The 27332-nt window shown below is 41.0% G+C and overlaps 2 protein-coding genes and 1 long non-coding RNA gene across 6 annotated transcripts; 2 read left to right on the top strand and 1 right to left on the bottom strand.

Moving 5' to 3' along the window:
- Window positions 1–451: 451 nt before the first annotated feature.
- On the top strand, window positions 452–3154 carry ANKRD37 (ankyrin repeat domain 37). The gene is made up of 5 exons (XM_068186943.1): window positions 452–573; window positions 901–1053; window positions 1837–1928; window positions 2410–2639; window positions 2904–3154. The coding sequence occupies exons 1-5, from the start codon at window positions 547–549 to the stop codon at window positions 2915–2917; spliced, it is 516 nt and encodes a 171-aa protein (XP_068043044.1). The 5' UTR covers window positions 452–546; the 3' UTR covers window positions 2918–3154.
- UFSP2 (UFM1 specific peptidase 2) lies at window positions 2682–18393 on the bottom strand. 4 transcript variants are annotated; one of them, XM_068186942.1, is made up of 12 exons: window positions 18298–18393; window positions 15793–15871; window positions 13863–14043; window positions 13713–13779; window positions 13244–13398; window positions 12247–12439; window positions 10627–10773; window positions 10000–10164; window positions 8587–8711; window positions 6930–7006; window positions 5107–5231; window positions 2682–3767 (listed from the first exon to the last, which is right to left on the bottom strand). In XM_068186942.1, exons 2-12 carry the CDS (start codon window positions 15854–15856, stop codon window positions 3681–3683), a joined length of 1386 nt encoding a protein of 461 aa, XP_068043043.1. In that variant the 5' UTR covers window positions 15857–15871; window positions 18298–18393; the 3' UTR covers window positions 2682–3680. The 4 variants fall into 4 exon arrangements, with proteins under 4 accessions (XP_068043043.1, XP_068043039.1, XP_068043041.1 ...); XM_068186938.1 differs by having other exon boundaries at window positions 13244–13401; window positions 18298–18391; XM_068186940.1 differs by lacking the exon at window positions 18298–18393 and adding an exon at window positions 17365–17389 and having other exon boundaries at window positions 13244–13401.
- A 7850-nt stretch (window positions 18394–26243) lies between these two features.
- LOC137473345 (uncharacterized) lies at window positions 26244–27172 on the top strand. Its single transcript, XR_010998699.1, has 2 exons — window positions 26244–26502; window positions 27079–27172. It is a non-coding gene; the product is annotated as an uncharacterized lncRNA (long non-coding RNA).
- The last annotated feature ends 160 nt before the right edge of the window (window positions 27173–27332 follow it).

The following is a 27332-nucleotide window of genomic DNA, read 5'->3' as shown; positions in this document are numbered from 1 at the left end:
TACGGATTTCTTTTTATTGACTTAAGCTTTTTTTTAGGGAAAAAAAATCTAAATTAATTATTGTTTTCTTTTCTAGATCCGAGTCTGCCTTGGTCTAGCCCTCCCAAACCAGCCTTAAGGTCCGCTGGCAGAACCACTGTGGCGGCTGCGCCTGGCAGCAGCACAACCGAGCGAGCGAACGCCAGGCCGCGCTCAGGGCTCGGTGGCTCCCGGCTGGCGGAGGCCTCCAGCGGCGCCCGCTCCCGGCCGGTGCAGCGGCCGGTGCCGGGCTGCCCGGGGCTCCGGAGGGCGCTGCCGCGGCTGGCGAGTGTGTGCGGGACGTGCCGGGCGGCGCCGCGCCACATGGCCGGCCCGGCCGCGGCCCCGCGGTGCCGCCGGGGCGGGCCCTGGGCGGCGGCTGCCGCTGCCTACGTGCGGCCGGCGGGGCGGGGCGGGGCTGCGGGCGCGGCGCTCGCCGCCGGCCAGGGAGGCGGGCTCGGACCGAGCCGCGCCTCGGTCCCCCAGCCCCGACAGCCCCGACAGCCCCGCGCCCAGCGAGGGGAAGCGATGCTGATGCTGGACTGCAGTTCAGAGGTGAGGTTTGGGAGGGTCTGTCTGTGGTTCTGTCTTACCGAGAGCCCAGCTGCGGGAGGGAATGAGGTGGTGTTTGCCTTGAGCTGCGGGGTTCATGGTGGGGCACCGCCACTGTCGATCGGTATTTCTGGTTACGAGATTAAAAGCCAAACCAGTCTTTCTTGCACTGCTCTTTAAAAAAGAAAATATTTTAAAGGCAACTTCAAGGAGCATGAAGGTCCAATGATTTGCAAGGGGAATGTTTTTTGCTGTGATGCAGTATTCTGAGACCTGCCGTGTCTTACGCTGGCAGTAACATTTCTTTTTTTCTTTTGAATCTCGTTTCAGTCCGATAGTTTCAGCAACCTGTTTGAGACGGGAAGCGGTGTGAACGCACCTTCAGATGCCTCTGGTCAGTCTCCAGCTCACTTGGCTGCTCGTGGTGGTGAAGCTTTTTTCCTACTTTGGCAACTGCAGACAGGAGCAAATTTGAACCAACAGGTAAAAACCACATACATTTTATTCCTTCCACTTCTAATCTGGCATGCCAGTAAATCCACTTACTATTATTGACACACTTTGTATCTAAGAGAGGGTTTTTTAATACTCAGTTGTATTGCATGAGATATCTAGGGTTGCTTATTCTACAGTATCTTCTAGCATGAACCAGAAATCCTGTCTATATTGCATTAGCAACATCACTTGCAATGTATAATTTAATTTTCACACTTAAGAGTGCTCCATGCAGATGTCCAAACAACTTAAATCTGTTACACAACTGAGTATTTATTTTTCCTCCAAAAGTTTGTCCCCTACTTCAAGTAATTGTAAGGATTCTTACTCGAGTTGCTTAGTTTAATTCCTTATACCTCTGAGCTGGTAGCAAGCTATCGGTCACAGCAATCCCTATGTGGTGCCAAGGATGCTGTTAATCCGTGCAGAGAGTGTTCTTTGTAAGTTATCTTTTAGAAGGCAAAGGTTAAACAATGAGTACTGCAGGAGACAGCACTTCTGCTTTGTGGTGATGAATACATCAGACATTTAATGGTCCTTACCAAGTACACTTTACTAGCTACTGCAGGAGACAGCACTTCTGCTTTGTGGTGATGAATACGTTAGACATTTAATGGTCCTTACCAAGTACACTTTACTAGCTATATTCCTTTAATCTCTCTCTGAGCTCACAACAGACTGGTGTACATAAACAGTCATTTTGGAGAACAAGACAGCTTTATCCTACTCCTCTTCTTGCAAATGACTGTTATATATAAATTGTGTTTTTAGGATTGCCTTGGAGAAGCCCCGATACATAAAGCAGCAAAAGTTGGGAGTTTGGAATGTCTTGCTCTCCTTGTTGCTGGTGATGCTAAAATTGAGTAAGTTGAGCAGTGTTTAATAACTTCAGTAAGAGCATCAAAGGATGTGCATTTCACAGAGTACATTTAACTTGCTCAGAACACACATGCTGAGGCTGTAAATATAGCATGACTATAGCTATAGAAGTATTAAAAATTGACATAAACACCAAAGGAGCACCAACCACATGCTCACATACTGTTGTTTAGCTATATACCTCTGTGATAACTGCTGAGAGAATATTCCTAATCATAATCTCACCCTCTTCTTGCCTTTCTGATATACTAAAGCCACTAATAGTCTGATGACAAATTTATTTTAAAATAATTATTCCTTTTTGTATTTAATACCAACCCCCTGTATAAGCCCTATGCTATCCTTGACAAACCTTCTTGATATTGACTCTCAGTACTTATTTTTAAACACCTGCCTAAATTACCACTTAATCAGTGCTTGCTCATTATTCCAGTTTAATCGGTTATTGTTAATTCTGTATTTCAGCTTATGTAACAACAGTGGACAGACAGCAGCCGACCTTGCACTGGATTATGGCTTTCTGGAATGTGCCAAGTTCCTCAGGACAATTCAGCACACTCAGACAATGAAACTGAAAGGACAGTCTGGATACTTGCTAAGTGACAGACATGGCTTGCAGAGAGAGGATCCAACTGCACAGAAACAAGAAAGTGGAACCAGCAGATCCGTAAACAGGAAGAGAAGAAGATCAGATGGTGTGTAATAGTGTTGGTTTAATACAATTCAGAATATTCAAAAAAATATTTTTAGCATCTAAGTAAAACAAATGTGTGTTAGAGCAGTTAGATTTAGAAGCCTCCTAGTAAGGATGAACTTGCATAGGTACTTATGGTTAGGGTCTCTGTTGAAATGGACAGTACATGTGGAATGCCACTTATGAGGCTACTTCAACACAGAAAAAATGAAAATCGTGGGTACTCTTACTGATCAAGTAGCTACAGACTTAGTTTCTTTGACAGATCTTGTCTCCTAGTTGCCAGAAGACACAGCTTGTAATCCCAACATGAAATAAGGGGAATCTGAAGTCTGAAGAACCATGACTGGATGATACACTGAGCAGTCAGATGTGTGTGCTGGGACATTGTCTCCTTCTGAGAAGGAGGAAAGCTTGTTTATTGTTACTTCTTACAGAAGAATTTTGTGAGGATTTTTCCCCCCCTGGAATACTTGTATTCATTCAGCTATAAATAAATAAGCATAGGAAAATTAATTCTTTTGCTTTTTCTGTGTAAATATGACAGCAAAATTAATAAAATTCAGTAAATATAGCCATTCCTTTCCCACTCCTGAAGTGTGTCATCAAGAATACCAGCAACAAACAAGGCCTTTGAAAAGATTCATAATGGACGAGACAGCTGGCTAAGTGGAACTTGAAACACAGAGGACAGTTTATCTTTTTTTCATCACAAAATTCCATAAAACAAACAGATTGGACATTTAATCTAAAAAGATTCTAGCAGAAGAGGAAATACTATATAAACCTAAAATTGTGCTATGGGAAAGTACAGAGTATTTGTTGCCTAATAAATGCATTTGTAAGGAATACAGTTCAAAGCAGGTAACTTATTTCTAGAGGTTTCATTTAAAAAAAATAGTTTCTTAATTTAAGTAATTCAGCCAAAATTTCTATTTCAACTGGGTATTGATTGATTTAAAGCATATTTTGATAAATAACAGGACAGTTTTATCTAGATCAGCTACTGTTCTGTCTCAGCGCTTTCAGCGGAAGAGTGAATTTAAATAGCCTTTGGTCGTTGAGGTAGGCACAGATTATAATAGGCGTCCTTGTTCCAAAACTCCGGGCCCTTCCATCCACACCAGCCCTGTGCAAGGAAAAGCAAGCTTTTAAATCTACTTTGAATTCTGTTTTTCCCATCTACTACTATTGAGTCCATTCTTATTTTACTAATCATACTAATCTAAGCTGTATGAGTTATTTTCAAATGTCTACAGAAGGCAAAGACAATTTTCAGAAAGTTCTCTACATGCCTGGAAACACATTAATGGAAAACACATTACAAAAAGACTCTCTCCCCCTTCCTCCCTCCCCAGCTTAATTCTTAGAAAGTATGATCTTGTCCCCATCCCCACCTCCCCACTACCTTCTGCTGCTCCTGAGAGGCTAATGTTATTCTGAAATGCCATCCTTCTCACAGTTTCCCTTAGTTCCTCCCTAGACACTTTTGATGAGGAAAGTGGGTTCTGCATTTGTTTTATCCTCCTGGACCACGGAACCATTCTAACAGCTAGTAGCTGTAACAGCCTTTGATCCTACAGATTCTTTGGAAATTGTTTCTTCCTGTGTTCATTTCAAGCTTTGATCATTATAGGCCAGTAAAATGTTTCTAAAACAGCTCCTTTTTTTTTTGTTTGTTGTTTTTTTTTTGTGGGTTTTTGTTTGGCTTTATTTGTTGGTTTATTTTTTTGTTTATTTGGTTTTTTTTGTTAGGCCTACACAAGGGTATCAAACATTAGAAATAAAAGCTACTATTTGCAACTTAATATAAAAACAGAAAAGACATTGATTACGTAGCATTACAGGATGATTCAGCTGCTTTAAGAATTTACATTTCTGACACTGTATTTGCTGGTTTGTAGTGTGCTGTGTCATCCCTTTCATTGGTTTTAAATGGTGAAATGACATTACATACCCCTGAGCACTTTGTAGTTTTTCCACATTTTCAAAACAATTCAGTACCTACCCTCTGATCATTGTTAAAGGCCTGATATGAGAGTGGTTAGTGCTGGATTTTTAAAGTAACTTTTAACATTTAAAGTAAGTTATCTTCTCTGTTTCATTTAGAGCATCTTACAGCCTGGACAGAATTTTCTGTTTTATTCAAAATACAAAACACATTTATCGTATATACTCCTGAGTAAAAGGGGAGATGGGTGAATTCATATAAAATAAAGAACACTGCTTTATAGTATAATAGCTTGATGTAGTTTCTCATCTGATATATCTCCAAAGACACGAAGTTGCAGAAACTGACAATACTTAGCATAGTGTAGTATGCAGGTGAACTGGGGTCAGTGCTTCTTCCATAAGGAATGGAGAAGCCATAAAATGGCCACATCGTATTTGGCTGGACATGATTTGGTTAATGCCAAAATACATGTATATACAGAAATGTGTGAGTGTCTATGTGCATTAAGCCTCACCTTTTCCAAAATAACATGCAGGTCTTCTGCTCCAGTGTAATGTGGGTCTAGAATCAAGTATTTAATGTGCCCTGTAGTCTCATTCCAAGCCACTCCTAATATCGTGTGAGCCAAAACACCTCCACCTAAAATAGGAGAAACACAGATTGCTGATTTTTTTTTTCATTGGGATTGATTTAATGTGCAAGGGTTAAATAAAAGTACATCAACACTTTCTATTAACGGAATAGCTTGTATCAAGATGATTCTGAAAGTGTCTAACTTAAGATTCTTCACATTATTAAACAATGTATCTTTACTACATCTAAGAAAGTTTAGTTGTAGTAACTAAGTAGAGAATGTATTTTCCAAACTTCTTCCAAGTCAGCAAGGCAGGTTAAATCCTCAGCACTTCTACCAGATGATGTCAAGAATATTTCAAACATCCCTTTTACACTTTTTCTTTAAAGAAACCTAACTGTAGGAAAGAAATCTGCAAAATTTCATGGTTGTAAAAGGACTGAAATTAGAAGAGAAATCAGAATTCCTGGATGAGGTCTATCTGCTGTTTTCTACTATGTTACATCGATGAATATTAGGGGCAGAATAGAAAATTCGGATTTCCTTTTCCCCAGCCTGCAAACAGGAAAAGGGGGTATTTTGATGAGATGGGCACAGGTCAACTCTTGCATGTTTCTTTCGGATAACATGCCATACTTTACTTCCCCGTGATATTGTAGTAATAACTCCACACAGCACATAGGGATTGCAAAATCCCTGGAAGAATACAAGCAAAAACAATCCCCAACCCCCACCCTCAAAAAGCCCACCTCCAGCCCTCCAATGACAACAAAAATTAAACCAACCTACAAGAGAGCATTACAGGGAAGGGTAAGTTACAGACTGAAAGATTTTTCAATATAGGATTCTACATTCTTGAAATTCAGACAAAAAAAGCTGCCAAAAGGCCAAGAATATTTAATAGAATCACAGCATGGTTTGGCATGTAAGGGACTTGAAGTATCACCTAGTTCCAATCCCCCTAGGTCACCTCCCACTAGACCAGGTGCTCAAAGCTCCATTGAACCTGGCCTTGAGCCTTGGGCCATCCTACTGGTCTTGGGGCATCCACAGCTTCTCTGGGCAGCTGTTCTGGTGTCTCAAAGGGAAACATTTCTTCCTAATATCTAATCTAAACCATCACCATACTAAAGTCTGGACTTCTGGCGAGAAGAATGGACCTCTGTTTTGAGAAAGTTACACTGCATTATGGAATGACAAATACAGACTGAAAATTGCTTTAATTAACGTTTTTAAAGTTGAAAATAATAATATCAATATTACTAATTTCCTAAAACACAGCATGGAAAAAATAATTCAATTAATGTCACAGTATTTTTACAAATGGCACTTCTTATCATACCAATATTTCAGATTATTAAAACTGGTCTTAAAGCAAATTTGGATAATACCCTTCTCTTCCAAGCCAGATAAACAGTATTCTTCTCTGAGGGGAAGTTTTGGGGAACTCTATGAACTTCTGCTCCTGTAGAGAATGGAAGTCAGCTCAAGTTCCAACTTAATAGGAATTTATAAAACACCCTTTAGACTGACTTTTGTTACTATGTTTAATACTGAGCTTGAAAGAAATACGAAATAAAAAGATATCAACCAGACTAAACTGTATCATTTTTGAGGCTACCTTGGGAAAACCATAATTTTTAATTAATCTACAGTTTTGATTAATTCTTGTACAGTAAATTGAATGGGTTGTAATTGAAATGAAATTCAGCACAGGGAGGCCATACACTTTTATTAGCATTCTTCAATATTCAAGCACTTACCAATCATAATCGGAGTTCCCTCAGTCTTGAAATGATTAGCAAGCTCTCTTCCCTGCAATGCTAGTTCAGAACCCTGGCTAGGTAAGAAAAACAACAAGAGATTTGTCATTCTCACTAGGCTTACTTCTCCTAATTATCCATGATACTTGATCACTGCATAGATAACTGATTAGAAAGTCACTTGGATTATTCCTGTGCAAACTTCCTGAGAAAATCTGAAAAACATTTTCTAACACAACGTCTATTTGCTAGGCAAGGAAACTAATACAGACATTTTTAGTATCTTGTCTTTCTATTTCTTTAATAGTGGCTAATCTTTGTAAAACCCAGTGAAAGTCTGTGTGCCTAATTCCCAATTAGAGAGAATGGATTAAATGCAGACAGAATACAAAACTGGGAAATGGTGCATTTATTACAATGGGTCCGGTACTGGTGTTGCTGGTGCAGCTGTGAAGTCTTATTTCCATAAAGAATTAGAGGTGCTAGCTGGAAATAAGCCCAAGACAAAAATGCTATCCACTACCAGCAACCAGCTGAGAAAGCTGCATGATTGTTTCTTCTTCCCGGCATGGTAGTGATGGTTTCTCGTAACACTGAGAAAAACTGGTGCTCCCTTGTAGCAGCACTATGAGCAATTCTACCCAGTTCAGAAAGGAGTGTATTCTGTATTCTCATATGCAGGAATAAAAATCTTCCTACTGGCAGGGCCTGTCATAGCTGCTATAAATAATAGGTGGATCATCTGCAAGTACAAGCTCTGGAACAAAAAAAAAGATTAAAATATTGAAGACCTGAACTATTTTCCTACCATTAAGAATCCTCATCATTATGCTCTTTTAGAATATCTGCAGTGTGAATTTACTCTAAATAAACATAACACATGAAAAGTATTTTGGTTTGTATTTTCATACATACTGTTAGTGTATGTTCTTAATTTCACAATTGTATTTATTAAATGTTCAGGGTTTTATTAGTCTGCTTAGTGCTTCCTAAATGATAAAAAATATGGTAGTTTTTCTTCTGATAAATGCTAAAGACTATTCTTTTTGTCCCAAATATCTTCGTAGGGTCCTTCATTGTGTATGAGAGCATCAAATTGTCAGAATGGAAACAAATTCCTTGCTTTATTTGTCACACAAATGCAAAAAGGGGAACATTATTTTCCAGACTTTTCAACAATTTTCCTTAATCCTAAACTCACAAGTTAGGTCTGTGGCTGCAGTAATAATCTGTATGTCAGTGTACATTCAGTTCTCTCTGGATATCAGACTGTGTGCCTGCATCAAAAATTGTGGTGCAAAGGAATAGGCTGAATTCCGTATCAGTTTGCATATCATGAAGCAATTTATAGATTAAGCAAACCCAATAGGAGCTACATTTCTTCTGGAAGCATTTGACCATAGCTTTATAAAACTGGGCAATTTACATATTATTAAGCAATTTGTAGCAAATGGAAACTGGAACCCCATGCTTCCAAGAAATTTAACACCACCTTCACCTGTAAGCACTCAGCACAACTAAAGTTAGGAATAATGGGTTAATTATACCTCTTTTTTAATTATATCTCTTCTCCCATGTACTGTGATCATGATTTGCATTTTAAGGCATTCAGCCTTTTTAGCAATTACCAAGCTACTAAACAGGCAGTGATTCTTACCTGACAAATAATATTTTGGATGTTATTCCGAAAAGCTGATTCAAAACAAGCTGTACCTCAATCGAACCAATCCATTGCCGGGACCCAACAAATGCTGCAGGCTTGTCTCCAGCATCTACCAGTGCCTTCCCAAAATCAAAATGAGGAAGAAACCCAAATATCAACAACATATAGTAGGGAATGCTTTGTTCACCATTTTGTGTGAACAAAGTTACTTTATATATATAGGCATGTGTTTTGAACCTAGCTGTTTAAAAGCAGATCAATGAATGTTGAATTCGTTCACTGCGGCTCTGTTTTGGAAATGTCCCTTTGAGCAGTAATGTAGAAATGTGTCCATGAGCAGAGACTAAATCCCAGGTCTACAGGCTGGGAGGGGGACCACTGAGCTCTTTAATAATAGAGTGCATCATTTGTACACTGCAGAAGCCACTTCACAGACTGAAAAGCTTGGATTTCTATTCAAAGCACTCAGGAAAGGATCCATAAAATAGTGCTCTGAGGAAGAGGCTACTGATCCATGTCAAAGGTTATGGTTTACTTTAACCTCTTCCTCATTCTGAGGCTTATATGTCACATTCAGCACTGGTGAGGGACCTTTTCTGCTCAGGACACAAAGCCCAAAGGTTTTCTAGGGGCTACTGCCCTCATTTAGATGCTTAAATATGCTACAGGAATGCACAGATTTCAATAGCATTCAGGTGTGGATTGAGAAATGTTCAGGAAATGTGGTTTTCCCTTTAGTGTTCACATCCCTGCTACATATAATAATTGTTTTTTCATTGAACGAATTAAACTTTACTAAAAATGTTCAGTAAAAAACTGTAACATGAATAATTATATTTAGAAGACAGAAGGTAACTGCAGTATTCCTTGACAGGCATACCCAAGTATGGGTATTAGCTACAAGCCTACAGTTTTAATTCAATGCTGTTAACAAAAATGAACATATTCAGGTATGCATTTAAATTTGAAATAGAGAAAGAGGTGAAAGAGAGTTCAAAAATCAGGAAAAGTGCACTACTGTCAAAGGGAAAGTTGCAAAAGTTGTCAGTAAATTCCTGTGTAGCATCTGGGAACTAATACAGCTGTCACTGAATATGACAGCCAGTTTTAAAACTGATTTTAGCATGACACATTGGGTTCTTTGTTCTTTTCATTTGACAAAAACATTGAAAATGTCATATCACAGCTCCTAATAGAACATTAATCCAAGGAAACATTTTAAATATTATTTTAATGTATCTTATTTGTACAGATAGTGTCACCCAACACAAACAATTTAGAAACACTAGTCCAATTTAAGGGACAAAAAATATCTTCTAAAATGTACTAATTTGATATTTAAAAAATAACCTACACAAACCTTTCTAGACAAATATGCATAAAATATACTCCTTAAATGTTCTGTACCTGTTGAATTTCCTTGTGTGTTGGTATAGGTCTATCCACGTAGCCTTGGTGCTTGAACCAAGAGCAGATTGTCTGCAAAGACCGATAGGCACAGCCCCAGCCACTGTCATCGATGCGGTCCTGCATATAGTGGTGGTAACTGTATACACCTTGTACTAAATAAACCTGCACAGGAGGGGAGAACACACAGGCATCTGGTCACACGTGCATCAGTTTTCAGAGAAGTCATATCACCTGGCACTTGCACTGTAAAGCTTCAGTTGGGGACTGCAAATCTTTGGAAGATTCAAAGGGTCGTTATTCACGTATGATTAACTCCACCTCATTTTGTCTCCTAAACTCTGTTCATAGTTTTAGTTTCTTGTCCTGGTTCTGAGAAACTTTTTAGAATACATGCTAAAAACATGGACATTTTTTTCCCAAGAAAATCCAATTTCTTTGGGACAAATACAACAAATTAAAGCAATGCCATTTTGTGCAGAGGAGCCCTTTTGCTTAAAAGGTCAAGCTAATTATTTCACTTTCTTATCTGCACATCAACGACTATCTAAATTAATTATTTCAAATTAAAAAAAAAATCTCAAAATAAAAAGGTACTTTCTGCAAAATGTTTCAATTTAAACTTACCATACCAGACTCCATGCCAGGTGAACTAAGATGTAAATGTGGATTTCTGAGATATCCATCTTTATATGGTTCATCTGGAAAATGATAAGCATTTGCTCTCTTGAAATATGGTCTGTCACAAGGCAGATTGTATAACCCATGCAATTCCTACATGCAAGTTCAAATAAAAATAAGAAACACAATTCAAATTTTGGATTAAAAGAAAGACCACATTGTAAGCAGCAATAAAAATATAATTTTAATAGCACAGTTTAGCAAATTATTAAAATAGGCTTAATCAAACATTCAGCAGGTATGTTTACTATTAGACCTCATCTCTCCAGGGAAGCTCATGCAGGCTTACCTCCCATCTAAAGAGCCCAGTACTTTATGCAGTCCTGTTACATAACACCTGCTGCTGGGGCCCCACTGAAAATACCATGAGTAACAGGTTTGTTATGAAAGCATGACAATCTACACCATAACAGAAAAGGATTACAGTTTTATCTACACAGTAATGTAGATACACACACCAAATTATAATCTTAACTGATATTGGAGCATACAAATAACACATACTGAGACAAAGTAAAGATATCTGGCTTATGGTTCAAGCAGATTCAGTCTATTTAAAATCTCTTAAGCTCTGTTTGCCACACAGCAGTCACATTTAAAGAGATAAATTGTCTTATTTCACAGAGCTTAAGAGTGAAAGGCATGATGAGATCATGTAGGATAATGTGTAGAGCACAGGTAATACATTTTAGGCAGATGACCCAGCACTGAACCCAGCTACAGGAGCTGCAGTAACACTTCCTATCAGTGGGTTAGAGTGAACTGCAGACACAGAGCAGGAAACACAGGCAGTGCCACCAGTGCCTGAGGCCTCTGCAAACACAAGGCTAGACTGGGTTTTATCTACCCAGTAATGCATCACACAGAAAAAGTCCCCTCAGCTTCTCCACCTCTAAGCTGCAGAATATTCTTTCCCTGCTCTCAGTACCTGAAATTGTGTGACCTAGACTGATACCAGTCTCAATTTGAAAGGACTGCCACATCTCAACATTCTTCAATGTCATCCATATTCTTTTTTCTAGATGTACCAACCCAAAGGCAAAAACAAGCCAAAAACTAGCTAAGCCTGGTGAACTGTGAGCTACAAAAAGCAGCCTCCTCCAAACAGACAAAAACTCCACAACACCACAAAACCCCAAGAAAGAAACCAAACCAAACAAAACCCCCAGTACTAACCCTTTCAGGACATGTGTTAAAAGCTGAGTGTAGTAACACACCAAAAGTAAACTGATGTTCTACCACAGAAGAATAAAAAAAAAAAGGAGAAATTCAAAGAATACTGTACTGGAAGTATAATTTAGAGAAAATAATTATTAACCAAATTTTATGTACTTTTAAAGTTTCTGTTATTCCCTCACAAAAATGGGATCTGGCACATTCTACAAAATAACTTCTAATAAATCAAGTTTCCACAATCACTATACTGCTTTGGTTATAATAAAAATGAATCTAAAATACAGCAGTATCTGCTAGTATTTATTCTACGTTGACTAAATAGAAAGCCTTAACACTGCTTCAATTACAGTAATTAAAAATAAAAGATCCGGTCCTGTTTGTTAGCTTTACCTTTCTGTAACTTTCCAACTGATCATCTGAAATACCCGTAGGATATGAGACTGTTACAAGGTGACTTTTTCCTGGTAACATGAAATGAAACTGTTCTGGTACCACAATTGATGTTCCTTTCACATATTTCATGATACATCTTTCCATGTCAGTTAATTGCCCATGAATTGCTTTCACTAGGAGATTTTGTACCCTGCAAAGTACAAGGGAGAATATTTCAAAAGTAGAGCAGTGATTGTGAATAACTTTTTCTCACAGCTGTGCATTATACAATACCTAAATGCATGTTTGACCTGGTCAGATGACTGCACTACTTCAATGCTTCTGCTCCCACAGGAAAAGGCAGAGCCCAACTGTGCCTTACTCAAAGCTTGCCTGCACACAGAAACGAGTCCCTAGTGATTCAGTCTTCCCAAATGCGGCTACCTTGCTCTCATATCAGAAACACCATCAGTACGAGCATTTGCCAAAATGAAAATTAAATATATGACTAAATGTTTTCTTTTTTTTGCATTTTATCCACTCCATTTAGTGTCGTTCAGAGTGAAATCCTATGGAAAAAATGCAAGGAAAAAATACATAGGCAGACTCAAATGTTTTCCATCTGTACCTACCCAGCTGCACCCCCAAATGTAGGGCTGAGATTACAAAGACTCATCAAATACAGCCCAACTCTCACTTTTATACACTTCACATACAAAAAGTTTGAGAACATTTTCCTTACTTTCTCAATTCTTTGCTAAGCAATGGTTATGAGTTATCAAATCTGTCAGACATTGATAAACTGAATTTTTTATAGACAGCAAAAGGATCATGTCTCAAGATTACTGAAGTTAACAGCTGTCTACATGAGCTTTTATTATTCACACAGTTAAAATTCCATCACAAAAATACTATACACTTTTCATTAAACTGGTGAATGATATAATTTTACTTCATTGTTTCAAGAAAAAGTAGAAATGAAGCTGAAAAATTGCAAGTTCAGGATAACACTTACTTTCCCCATGGCTCTTCTGGAGAAACAGATACAACAACATCAACTGGTAATGTCATATTTATGTAGTGGTGTTCTTTCTTTTCCCTTTCAATGACTGGAGCCATAGCAGCTAATGAAGATGTCATTTCCAACATGAGGTCTACATTGATTATCGGCTGCTGCAGAGAATAAAGACACCAATGTTACATCTCCAACTACACATGAACCAAGAAGGCAAAAGTGAGATTGCAGGTATTTGGTATCAAACTCATTAATGAGATACTTGGGTTAGAAAAAAGCCGATAATGTTAAAGACAAACTTCTATGTACTGATCTACCATAGGTTGATTTCTGCATTCATGTTGAGTCTCAATGACTTTAAAAGCATTCTTTAAAGTCATGTAAATGCCTGAGTGTGTACAGAAAAGCCTAGGGAGGGCAAGACTAAAAATGTTTAAATCATAATTTTTCTTATAGGTTAGGAACGTACCATATCCTGTAACTTTTTATCCTTTTTTTTGCCAAGCTTTCGTTTGGTCTCATCATCTTGATCAAATCTGAATTATCAACAGAAAGAGAAATTTCTGTAAGATGAAATTAATCTGTTAACCATCCCCCCCCAGTTTTTAAATATACTTACTGTATAAATCGTCTTATCTCCTTACATGCAGACTCATCAGTCAGCTCTGGAACTGTGGTCATACCATTGTTGGGCCACACATACACTGAACTGTGGCAAATTCTGAATACAAGAACCTCTGAGGACAGTTTGTTTTCAAGATCACTGAAAACATATCCTAATGCCTTTTTTGTTGATGCCTCTGAAACACAGTAAGGATATAATTAGCCTAGAAAATTCCCTGACCATTTTTTGTAGCTGTTGGGCACAAATTTAATAACATTTTTTTGACTTGGAATAAAAATGCAAGTGCTGTTATGATCAGAAAAATGACTGGGTAAACAAAACTGAGGTAAGATTTCACTTTGCAGGTCTGTCTCAAACATTCACCCTCAGCTCCCTGAACTAAGATGTACTGTTTCTCTCAGATGCTGTCAAACTTACAGAAGAATATTCTACTACTTACCACATCTAATAAGTCTTAACCAAGCCTACGGCTGCAAACAAACTTCAATGTACAAACTTTTATGTATATTTAGGCTTTTGAAAAAATCCTGAAAATACTCAATTTGAATCACTCACACGTTTCTGACCTCATATCACTGTTCAGAAATACAAGCCAAAACCAAACTAAATCTTTGGAAAAGCAGGGCCTACATTCCAGCTGAGGACCAAATTTTGGCCAACATAAACATGCAAGCCACAGTCTGGTTTGCCCGAAACTTTATTGCTGGTATGTACAGTTGCCTTTCAGAACTTGTAAGGTGTTTTACCCACACCTTACAACCTGAACCAATAATGGATATGACACTGTTGGATATGATAGAGTAACTGGCACATTAGCCACATTTTTTTCCTTACTGTGAGGCTTAAAAAACATTACTTTGAATACAGAACTAACAAGCTATCAAAGACTATGCATGTCTCTGATGTATTAACTTAAATTTGGTCACTATTAGATAATTTTTGTACTAGAAATCTGTAAAAATTACATTATTAGAAAAGTCAAAGGAAAATTGCTCCAAAAGAAAAAGCTTACTGCCCTTCAAAAGGAACAGTGTGCCATATTTACCCACAGGTGTGAACACCATGCACTTGTACAATTCAACCACCACTCTGCTTCACTATGGTTACACTTCACGACACCATAGACAAAGTCAAATAAATAACCCTTCTCTGAGGATGCAACTCACAAAATGCTGTTTTGGATTAGATCAATCTATTCAACATCACAAACTCAAATAAGCCCAAGTTCCTTATCAAGGTTCACTAGATGGAATTCAGTGCTTCTGCTAGAGACACGTCCCTTTAAAATGCAGAATGACCAAGAGCAGAGCTAAAAACAGCCTCCTTCCCCATCCTGCCCTATGACAGCTCAATGGCCCCTGAGAGCCTTGAGCAGGCCTTCTGAGGAGAATGTCACTTTACTGTAACAATGGGGGACTACAGCAGCCCCTTAATGCTTTATGGACTAGTCCCTTGCTATCACAGGGAATTGCAGTAGCCAATCCTCCATAAATTCAGCTGAGTGCTTGTTCCCCTTCTCTATTTCTCTGGAAAGATTGGACCAAAGTCTCAAAATTGTACTAATAACACAGTCCAATTATAACAAAATCCATTGCCTTAAAGTTATTCTCTGTTTGCTTAGAATTTCAGAGTCAAATTCAGCTTCAAGCTGCAAAGTGATCCCAATAACATATCCACAAGTAAGAAGTATATGCAAATAAAGTTAGTTAGAAATGTCCATGTAAAGTTTATTTCCAATTAAAACAAAAAACATAGGATGGAAAAAGAGTGTCAGAAAATTTATGGAGGTAAAGAATAATGTTTACAAGCTTGTGAAGAAGCACTTAACACCTGGTAAAATGCCAAGAAAATAAATATAATAAATAGTTTCTTAATAAAAGTTTCTTAATCAGTATTAAGAAATCAATTAGTCTTATAGACACACCATCAGTAGTTGCAAGCTGAAATGCAAGATCCAAGCCTCCTCTTATTCTGAAGAGTATATCCATAGCTTCTAGAATTACCTAAGGAGAAAAAAGAAGCAACAAAAATGAACAGCCATTTCAACATGCCCTCTCTCAAGCCACAACTGACTGCTGTTATACCAGTGTGCAAAACCACCAGCAATTACTGCAGCTGCTCAGGTTACACAAGGCCAGTGAATAAACAGGGAAGTGTGAGCGGTGCAGCAGTGCACAGTTGCTGCAACCAGCATCTCAATTACACCTGGAAATGCATTTCCTACCTCGACAAAAGAAGCCATAATTCTATACTTCTGCCATATAGAAATACTTTAGGTAAAATCTCATTGTTTCAATCCAAATGTCACGTTTCCCATAATATACATTCACACACACACATACATATATATATATATAATATATATATTTTTCCAGCTCAAGTAGAGCAAGGACAGAACTGAGCAGAAAGGTAATTAGGCACATCTGTAAGCATGCATTCCTTTGTTTGGAATACACAGTTTCAGGGAAATGAGAAAAAGCAAAGGGGGTGTGTGTGTGACATACACAACCTCTAGAACTAAGGCTGAGTTTCACATTTGAGAGAGCAGCTTATGCCACCACAGAGACCAGCCAGCTGTTTCTTCCCCCTTCCAAGTCCCTGCTCTGCATCCTCCTAACTGCTCACTGCAGACATTTTAACAAGAACTTCACCAGAGAGCTCATGCAGATGGAAAAACACCCTTCTATTTAGAGAGGACTTTTTCAGACAGATCAATCCCCAGTCAAGTTCAGTGTACCAGACAAAAACAGATGTGGCAGTACAGAGAGGAACAAAAGGTGACAGATGAGTGTGGGTACTGCTCACTGCAACATTCCACAGAAAAAATGCTTAAACTGCTCAAAAAAACCCCAAAAACACTACCAAGTACCTGTAAAAATAATTATACTAGGACCATTTGGAAAGACTTACTGCACAACTGTTTGCTTACAAAGTATGAGACACTTCCACGTGCAATGCCATTGCTACTCATGAAATAAAAAACCCACAACATAGGAATAATTTTCTTTCCATTAAAAGCATTCTAAAGAGAAATAAGCAAAATAAGCATGATTGTTAAAATATAATAATCTACTACAATTTATCTCCTGGTGAAGGATTTTCATGTTTCAGTGATTCTGGAGTGCCAAGAAACAGTTTGGTTCCTTAAGCATAATTTTAGATAATTATCTGCATTAATAGGGTCTTGGAGTGTGGGACCCACAAAGTGCCAGCCAGAATGTGAAAAAATGTTTGCCTGGGTTTATGTAAACGTTTTTTATTTGAATTATTACTGTGCAAGAATAAAGTTCATGAATAAAAAAAAAAAAAGCTCTGCAAAAGGAGCCACTTTTGATAGTGGCTCATCATGGACATCACAGAATCACAGCATGGGTGAAGTTGGAAAGGACCGCAGTGGGTCACAGAATCAGAGAATCTTCTGAGTTGGAAGGGAGCCACAAGGACAATGAGTGCAACACTCAAGCGAATGGCCAATAACGGGGATCAAACCCACAACCTTGGTGTTAGGGCAATGTGGTCCAACCTCCTTGCTCAAGCAGGGTTATCCTAGGACACCTTGCACAGGAGTATCCAGCTCCTGAGTATCTCCACTGAGGGAGACTCCACACTCTCCCTGGACAATCTGTTCCAGTGCTGTCACTGCACAGTAAAAAAAGCTCTTTCTCGTGGTCAGGTGAAACTTCCTGGGCATCGGGTTCTGCCCGAGGCCTCCTGTCCTACTGCTTGGCACCACCGAGAAGAGCCTCGCATCATTATGATGACCTCTTCCAAAAATTCCGCGACTAAAGCCGGGCAAGCCGAGCCCCCGAGGGCGATGGAGAATGGCAGGGGCTATGGGAAGGCGTCAGTGCGGGAGGCGCCACGGCCCCCTGTGTGACACAACCTGGGCCTTGCAGAAAGGGGATCGAGGGGCCTCCGCACCTCCCCCGAGGTACCCCTGGGGCTGGAGGCCCGGCCGCGACGGCCGAGCACCCAGCCTGCAGCGGGGACAGCAGCCTGCAGCGGGGACTCCAGCCTGCAGCGGGGACAGCAGCCTGCAGCGGGGACACCAGCCTGCAGCGGGGACTCCAGCCTGCAGCGGGGACAGCAGCCTGCAGCGGGGACTCCAGCCTGCAGCGGGGACTCCAGCCTGCAGCGGGGACACCAGCCTGCAGCGGGGACTCCAGCCTGCAGCGGAGACACCAGCCTGCAGCGGGGACAGCAGCCTGCAGCGGGGACTCCAGCCTGCAGCGGGGACTCCAGCCTGCAGCGGGGACAGCAGCCTGCAGCGGGGACAGCAGCCTGCAGCGGGGACTCCAGCCTGCAGCGGGGACTCCAGCCTGCCCTTCCGCCCGGCCCGGCTCCTCCGCTAGCTCGGCCCGGGCGGGGGCGCACCCCTCCCCGCTGAGGAAGGACACCCACCCACCCACCTACCTACCTACCTACCTACCTAGTCTTGCACCCATCCATCCGTTCCCCGGGGACGGCGAGCGAGAGGGAGGCCGGGCCGGGGAGGGGCGGACTCGCCCCGTCCGTCAGCGCCGCCGCGGGGGCCGGGCCCGGCCGCCTCCTGGCGGCGCACGCGCGCTGCCGCCCGCGCCCCGCTTCCCCGGGCCCGGGAGCTTCCCGTTCGGCGGGGCTGGAGGGGCCGCGCTGCCGCGGGGCTTCCCCCCGGCTCACGCACCTGCCCTGCCCTGCCCTGCCCTGCCCTGCCCTGCCCTGCCCTGCCCTGCGGTGCTGCCGTGCCTGCCGGCGGCCGGCACGCTGCGGGGGGAGCGCGGGGCTGGGCGTTCTCTCCGTGGGCAGCCATGGCTGAGCTCAGCCCGGTGTGTCTGGGATCAGCGGCCTGCTGCCAGACGGTGGTAGTGTTTCCTCGTCATTTCTACAGTTCCACTGGGAGACGCTCCGGAATCCCGCTGGCCCGGCTGCTGCCTCGCCTTACTGCTCCTTCCAGGCCAGGCTCGTCCCCATCCGCCCTCGCACTTCCTCAGGCACATCGGCATGCTGAGGTCCAGAGGTCGTCCCCATGAATCCCTTGATAAATGCTCTGTGCGGTAATATGTAGAATTTAACTCCAGGTCTTTTCATTTCCGATATATTATTTCTGTCCTCCTCACAAATAATGCTAAGTAGCTTCAAACAGCGAACCCTTAAACCGGTTTCCAAGGGTCAGTTTTCTGTCATCGCCGGTTGTTTCTTTCTTGTCACCTGCGCTTTGGTTCCTTACCTGATGTCAAGATCTCCCAGCAGTCGAAGAACGGCACTGAGGTTGCCTGATAAAGTGATGATGCGTTCCACACAGTGTGAACCGACACGTTGCAAAACCCCTACCCCAAAACAACCAAAAAATGGTGAGCTTTTTAAAACTCAGGCATACTGTCTGTTCCACATGCTAAGCACAAGTAAAATATGGCTCACCCTTCCATTATACACATGGTTCCAGCATATTGCTTTTCATAATAAAATGTATAAAATCTATTTAATTAGATGTGTTTCCAGTGCTGTGCTGCTGCAGCTTTTCTATTCTGCATCCGCGTGCCAGACAGGTCTAATGTGTGATACCCATCTCAGAGCTTTCTGTTGGAAATTGTGGTGGTTTCGCCCCAGACAGCAGCCAAGCCCCATGCAGCCACTTGCTCACTCCTCCACCAGCAGCACTGGGGAGAGAATCGGGGGTAAAAGCCAGAAAACTAACGGGTTGAGATAAAGACAGTTTAACAGGGAAAGCAAAAGCCACACACACAAAGCAAAACAAGACATGAATTCCCTGCTTCCCAAGGGCAGGCAGGTGTTCAGCCATCCAAAGGAGAGCAGGGCTCCATCACACCTAACAGTGACTTGGGAGGACAAAGCCATCACTCCAGATGTCCCCCACTTTACGTACTGAGCATGATGCCATATGGTCTGGAACATGCCTTTGGTCAGCTGGGGTCACCGGTCCTGGCTGTGTCTTCTCCCAGTCTCCCACACACCCCCCGTCTGTTCTCCAGTGTGGCAGTACCAAAAGGACAAAAGGCCTTGGCTCTGTAGATATTGTTCATCTACTGGGTTTGGATGTTTTTTTGAGACATCTGGCAGTATCCCACACAAGTTCTAACACTCAGGATTTGACCTTCGTTTTTTATTTGGAGATCTTAAGCAAGAACATAATCATGACCAAACAGTTCCAGTTGAAAGCACAGTAATACTTTTATGTGGTCAGAAGAATGGGACCACATTATCCTAGGTGCTATATAAAACCCCCATTGTTCCTTTTCTTGTGTAAGCTCATAAATCTAAGAAAACTTACAAATTTGCTTGTACTGGTTTTCTTTACCCTCTATATTTTCACCATATATAGTGAAAAATGGCAGCCAGAGGACATTTTTCGTCTAGGGTGAGAAAAAGATTTGAAGAAATAATTAAGCTGCCTGCAGTTGAGACAAATTCAGAGTCAAAGCTAAGCATTCGGTGCAGAAAATGAAAACAGAACAGGAGGTGGGATAGTTTCCATTGGGAATAAAAAATGGAAAAAAGAAGAGGAAAAGGATGAAACATGGGCATAAATATCTGCGAAGGCATAAGAAATAAAGCCTGGAGCTTGTATGAGGAATGTATAAGAATACACTTCATTAGTTGATTAGTGTAATTATTTTTTAAAAACCTAAATGGATAATATTTCGTTCCACAGAACATTTCATCTTGATACAGGTTTTTTTTTTTTTTTTTAAGATGCTAAATTTATGCCATTCCCTTTAGACTAAACTTTAATTTCACTTTTAAATGGGTTTATGATGCATCAATATCTATTCAGTGACTCCAGATAACTAATATAGTAATACCCCTTAATCTGTACTAGTAGTATTAGTACTATGCTCTGCTAACCACTATTTACCTTTTGTTATGTTCTTTACCCTTGACTTACTTGACTGACATTGATTCATGTGAGGAAGATGATGAGAGCAAGGAAAATGCAACTATTTCAAAAAATGCTTACACACTTATTACTGTGCTGGGTGGTTGGCCTCATGGATGAGGCACCTGAGATCTTTCAGAAGGGAAATCTGTACAGGAAAGTTAGCTTCTAGAAAGTCAGGCTTGTCAGGCTGACGGTACTGGTGATGCCATGGTTCCCATGGGGAGCTCCAGGCTCCCTATCCTTCCCACTATAAATGCTTTTCCTGAACATAGAGGTTACGTGAACTTCCTAAGCTACGTTTTCCCTCTCTGCTATATAAATTATTGCAGGAAAAAATTCCTTTATTTTTGATTAAACTGCTTACAGCTGCAATTCTTAGGAATGCAGCCTCAGCAGACTGAGGTTTAGCTGTACTTGAGATTACAAAGAACTAATCAGATCCCTTAATGTGTTTTAACTAAAATTTGCCACTCTTGCAGTATTGGTGGACATAATGTTTGAGGAAAAGCCAGTGCTGTATTCAATCCTATATGTTAGAAAGCTTATTGACAATAATGCCCAAGCTGTGCTGTCTGTAACAATCCCTACACCACTACTGGACTTAGAGTTTACCATTATAAACTGCAAGTGACATAGGAATTTTGTATTTTTTTTTTCCACAGCTCATTTTAGTGTAATGTTTTTACTTTTTCTGACATATTTTTAAGATCCTTTCCTCAAAATCCAGACTTATGAAAGAACATTTGAAACTAAGAATTCCTCAAAATAATGACTAAAATTTTCTTTAACATTTCCATTAAAATTTAAGGAATATTAGGGGGTTTTATATATATGTGTATCCCTACATATATGTATATACACAGATACATATATACATATATATATATATGTAAAAAGGTGATGCAGTCTGCTATTCAATATTATTACTTGCTTCTGCATGAAAACTATTTTAATTAACTCAGTTATACTGTAAATTGGAACTTGGAGAAGGTCTTTTTTTTCAGTCAGATGGTATGAAAGGAGGCACATTTGATCCTTACTCAAGGCATTCTGCTGACCCGTGTGTAATCAAAGTATAATTAAAAAATTGAAGGATGTCATAAATAATAAAGAACGACTGAGTTTCCATCATTGTCCTGGACCAAAAAGCAGACCTGCTACAAGCATAATAGCAACTTTATATGTGATAAAGTAAGCTGCTCTGAGTTCTTGTTTTGTATATGCTATCAAAAGTGATTAGCGCAGTTGTTTATTACTGTCTAAAATAATTGAATAATGAAGAAATTAATTATTTAAAAAAGGGAAAGAAATGTATGTGATGCCACAAGATCTAAGAAATGTATGTGATGCCACTTGGCTTTCAAAATTTAATCCTACTCTCATCTGAAATTCAAATGATAAGGCTATATAGGTCACAAAGCCCTTCAGGATCATGGTATACAGATGGCACTAAAAAATTATTACATTTTATTCTTTTCTGACTTGATAAATGTAAAAAGATCAGGAATGTTCCTGTTCAAAAACGCCGTCCCCAGTTTATGGAATAAAATTGTCTCCCTCTGCTGGCAGACGTAACATTCGTTAATATAAACCTCTGAAGCTTTTGGACAATGGCACTCAAAATGAACTCCGAACTACAAACAGTGCAAGGCCAGAAGAGATGTGTTGTACATAGTGCATATATATAGGTAGATACGTGTCGGAACCCACAATGTCCCTTGGACACTCTTGGATGTTCCGGGCCCAGGTCAGAACCATTTGAGATCCTGAAATGCAGCCACAGACCCCTGTGGCTTTGAACCTGATCCATGGAACAATTTACCAACCTTGCAGGAAGAACAAGAAATCACAAAAGTTTAGATATTGTAGTAGAAGTAGTCACAAAGTGAGAGGAAGAGTTTTTGAGTGCTGTACAGGGGGGTTTTAGGCCTTGTACAGTAGAAGTAGTCACAAAGTGAAAGGAAGAGATTTTGAGTGCTGTACAGGGGGGTTTTAGGCCTTGTACAGAGGGGTCTGAGTTTTGTACATGGGGGTCAGAAGTTCTAAGATGGAGGGATTTGGGCATGCCCTGTCCTTCTTCCTTCTTCTTCCTAACCTCTGTGTTCTTGGTGATGTTGGCACTCACAGATTGGTTTAGAGTAGAAAGTCACTGTTCAATAGAGGTGATGGGCATTGGGGGGAAACCATAAACATCTAACACGTAATGTATGATATAAAAGAGGGCACCAGCCCCCTGGGTGTCGGTGTGTGCCCTTGCCTGACTGCTGAACGGACCGCAGCAGCTCAGGGAGAAATCTTTTAGATAACACACAATAAACTACCTTGAGACCGGACGATCGAAGACTACTGAGTATTTCTTTGGAGACACGGGTTGGAGGAGAGATTTTTCCACCTTTACGGGCTCACCGCAACCAGGGGTGAGTTCCAACAGATATGTACATAATCTTTTTTTTTATATCCTTCTAAGCTATTCAGCCTTGCTGTTCAGCCTGAGGAATGACATAATTGCTCCTTTCTCCTGCTCTGGATTGTCTGAGCCCTGCTGCCGTTCCTGGCATGGCACAGGATCATTTACAGGAGCATTAATGCTGGGAAGGGTCCCTGCGGGAGCAGCCAGGGTTGCCGCCAGGGGTGAGTCCTGGAAAGAGGCAAAGCAAACCTGGCAAAACACCAGCCGCGGGGGACTTGGGCACCACCGTGGGACAGCCCTTCATTCCAGCACAGGCTCTCCTCCAGCCCCTTTTCCTCCCCGCCGGAGGCTGCCGTGGCTCACCAGCCCGGGACCCGCCTGCAGGGTGGCGGAGGAAGGCCGGGAAGGGAGGGCACGGGAACCCCTTGCTGCCCGGCCGCCCTCAGGGCTGGTGGCAGCCTCTTCGTGCGGCCCCCTTCGCCCTCAGAGCGGATTGCATAAAAACTAAAGATCTGGCAGGATTTGTTGGTGAAGGAACAAGTTCAAACGCAGCCTTTTAATTTAACGTTCAAATTAAAAAATCTGTAATAAGATGACTTAGACTCTGCAGAGCGCTTGCCGGACTAGGACTTCTCTGGCTACCAAAACAGGCGCAGGGAAGAAATCTCTCAAGAGAATGCTGGTGGCTTTTGTAATATAATTGCTCGACTAGTTCAGTGTTGGGAGATGTTTGGCTTTTTAATATTCAGTCATGGGACTTGTCATTCAGTGCTGATGCTGAAAGTTTACATGTGTTTATAGCATCAGAGGATCATAGTTCTGCAGACTGTCCATTTGAGCATAATTTTGGTGGATGGTTGCAGTTATGTAGGTAAGAGAGTCAAGGTGGGGTCATGACTCTCAGTCCTTAAGAATGGTAATACTGAAGGTTTTCAGGGTCTCCAAATAGTTCTAATGTGTTTTTGCAGAAGTACAAAGTTAGTGAAACCGCTTTACACCTGTTGAGGGACAGCTGAGGAGTTTAGTGTCTGGAATTAGGCCAGCAGTATTACATAACACCAACAAACATAAATCTTATATTTAGCTACTTACCAACTGAGAAATAATTTATTTTCGGTTTTAATTTTTGTTGCATCACAAGGAGAAGAACAAATTTTGGTTTATGTATGCAATCCATAATTAATACAGCATAAAATCTGTCACTGAAATCTGTCCCTTGCAAACAGTTTTGGAGAATTTTATGGATCCTATTCTAAGATTAGTGACAAAGTTGTCTCCAGACGCATTTCTTCAGTGCTCTTCTGTTCACTGGAATTAGAACCTTTTACTGGGAGTCGCTGATGGAGAAATTTGCCCTTAAAGTTTGAGGAATGGCTTTTAATGGTTAATGGTCTTCATCTTTGAGTCAGGGATTTCAGGTTGTTCTTAAGCTATGCTAGCAAATCAAGTAGGATTTTTTTTTCCTTGTTCTTATATTAGGCTGTTTTGTCAAAAGTAGCTTACAAAATGTTTGTTAAGTTGTAAAATACCTTACTGTACCATGAAAGGTCTAGGGGACAGCAGAAAGCATTTTTTCCAAGGAATGCAAGAGCAAGAAGGATGAACTAGTGATGCAAGAATAATTCACCATTTGAACTGGATAAATGGTAAATTAATTTATCAACTCCTGATAATAGCCATCCAAATTGTGGAAATCTCTCAGAATATTGCATCTTCTTTATTAATGAGCATACAACCATTAAGAACAGTGAGTTCTGCCACTATACGTGGCAGGAATTGACATACACATCAAGTTAGCATTACCAGAAGTATGTGTGTGAATCTCAGAATCACAGAATCACAAAATAATGAGGTTGGAAGAGACCTCTAAGATCATCAAGTTCAACCTATGCCCTAACACTTCAACTAGACTATAGCGCCAAGTGCCATGTCCAGTCTTTTTTTAAACACATCCAGAGATGGTGATTCCACCACCTCCCTGGGAAGACAATTCCAGTACTTCATTATTCTTTCAGTGAAAAAACTTTTCCTAATATCCAACCTGTACCTTCCCTGACGTTGCTTGAGACTGTGTCCTCTTGTTCTGTCGGTTGCTTCCTGGTTGCTTCCTCTTCTCCAGGCTAAACAACCCCAGTTCCTTCAAACCTTCCTCATAGGGCTTGTGTTCCAAGCCCCTCACCAGCCTTGTTGCCCTCCTCTGGACGCGCTCAAGCATCTCAACGTCATTCCCAAACTGAGGGGTCCAGAACTGGACACAGCACTCAAGATGGGGCCTCACCAGTGCCGAGTACAGGGGAAGAATGACCTCCCTGCTCCTGCTGGTCACACAATTCCTAGTGCAGGCCAGGATGCCATTGGCCTTTTTGGCCACCAAGGCACATTCCTGGCTCATATTCAACCGGCTGTTGACCAGCACCCCGGGGCCCCTTTCCACCTGTACACTGTCCAGCCACACTGTCCCCAGCTTGTAGCATTGTAGGGGATTTTTGTGGCCAAAATGTAGAACTCGGCACTTAGACTTATTAAACTTCATGCTGTTGAACTCTGCCCATCCATCCAACTGATCTAAGTCTCTCTGCAGAGCCCTCCTTCCTTCCAATAGATCAACACAAGCTCCCAGCTTAGTGTCACCTGCAAATTTACTAATGAATTTACTACTTGATGCCCTCATCCATGTTGTCTATAAAAATATTAAATAGAACTGGTCCCAGTACAGACGCCTGAGGGACACCACCGGTGACTGTCCCCAGCTGGATGCAGCACCATTCACCACCGCTCTCTGGGCCTGGCCATCCAGCCAGTTCCTAACCCAGTGAAGGTGCTCCTGTCCAAGCCGTGGGCTGCCAGCTTCTCCAGGAGTACGCTGTGGGAGACAGTGTCAAAGGCCTTGCTGAAGTCTAAATAGACACATCACAGCCCTTCCTGCATCCACCAGATGGGTCACCTGGTCATAGAAGGAGACCAGGTTGGTCAGACATGACCTACCCTTCGTAAACCCCTGCTGGCTGGGTCTGATACCCTGGCCATCCTGTAAGTGCTGTGTGATAGCGCTCAGTATGAACTGTTCCGCTCAGCCAGGGAGAGAGTTAATCCTGTGGTATACTATCAGTTTACAGACAAAATAAGGGTTCTAAATAATGAAATTATAGATCTACTCTGAAAGACAATGTTTACTTGGAAATTTCTTCATGGTATTTTGCTGCCTGTTCGTGCCATCATGGGGTTTATGTGCAATGGAGACTGTTTTTAGCTTATCTGTGTTGTGATCTTCCTGGATTCCTGAAAAGTCAGTAAGACCAGGAGGGATAACAAGAAAAGCCTTCTGGAGTTGTCAGCTCCTCTTTGCTGTAAATAAACAAGATGAGCTCTTTGAAAATATGACAGCTTCCTAAATAAAGTGTTTAGTCCCAAATTTGAGACAAGCAGGGAATGGGTATGGCGTCTTGACCTGAAAACATAATGGAAGTCTTGGCTTGAAAACAATAGGATCACTGCAAAATTCAGATGTACATCTTTATCTGAAACAAGGCCAGTACATTGCTTTGTTTAGAGATAAACTACATTGTGCACTTCATTTTCTTTACACACATCCAGATATTGACCTATGAGAGACCGTCCATATTTCTCCAACAAGAAAACCAATGAAAAATAACGAATATCATTTTTGGATTTCTTATGTGAAATACAGGAAAATTGTCCAGTGCAGAAAGACATTCCGGGAAGTTAAACACTGCACAAAATCACAGAAAACAATAGTGAGACTGTTAGTTGTCTGAAAATGAACAATTGGTTTAACCAGTTTTAGTTTTTTCTGTTATAGCTGCCAGTGATGATTTATGTAGCTGTTTTCCCTTCTCTCATGAGCTCTTTCACATAATATCATAGCTATCTGTTTTTAACATAAGGACTCATCTAATTTGCAGCTCCATTACAACATGCTTCTTATTGAAAACCACCCAAAAATATTAACAAGAGATGTGGAGGGAAAAGAAACTGAAAACCAAGAACAGGAGCAGATGAAATAGAGTGACACTGTGCATCAGGAAATTGCCAGAAATTTAGCAGTTAGTGAGCAAAATTCAGGAAGTATTGACAAGTAAAATGAGGAAAAAGCATAGCAAGGATCCTGAAATACATTATTTGTCTAGTGGCATGCAGTTATTTGAGTAAAGACAGG

This window comes from Anomalospiza imberbis, chromosome 4 (genome assembly GCF_031753505.1).
Source record: "Anomalospiza imberbis isolate Cuckoo-Finch-1a 21T00152 chromosome 4, ASM3175350v1, whole genome shotgun sequence".
NCBI classification, from domain to species: domain Eukaryota; kingdom Metazoa; phylum Chordata; class Aves; order Passeriformes; family Viduidae; genus Anomalospiza; species Anomalospiza imberbis.
The sequence above is the reverse complement of the archived record's forward strand: the minus strand, read 5'-3'. Positions and strand labels throughout refer to the sequence as shown.

Bases quoted from the DNA above. Each gene is read 5' to 3' on its own strand.
- UFSP2 (XM_068186938.1), bottom strand. From the start codon at position 15,856: ATGGATATACTCTTCAGAATAAGAGGAGGCTTGGATCTTGCATTTCAG. The intron at 13,780-13,862 runs GTAAGTATATTT...TTGATAATTCAG, and splicing joins GAGATAAGACGATTTATACA to ATTTGATCAAGATGATGAGA. The intron at 5,232-6,929 runs GTAAGTGCTTGA...CTCCTATTTTAG, and splicing joins GGGAACTCCGATTATGATTG to GTGGAGGTGTTTTGGCTCAC.
- ANKRD37 (XM_068186943.1), top strand. From the start codon at position 547: ATGCTGATGCTGGACTGCAGTTCAGAG. The intron at 1,054-1,836 runs GTAAAAACCACA...TTGTGTTTTTAG, and splicing joins GAGCAAATTTGAACCAACAG to GATTGCCTTGGAGAAGCCCC. The intron at 1,929-2,409 runs GTAAGTTGAGCA...TCTGTATTTCAG, and splicing joins GCTGGTGATGCTAAAATTGA to CTTATGTAACAACAGTGGAC.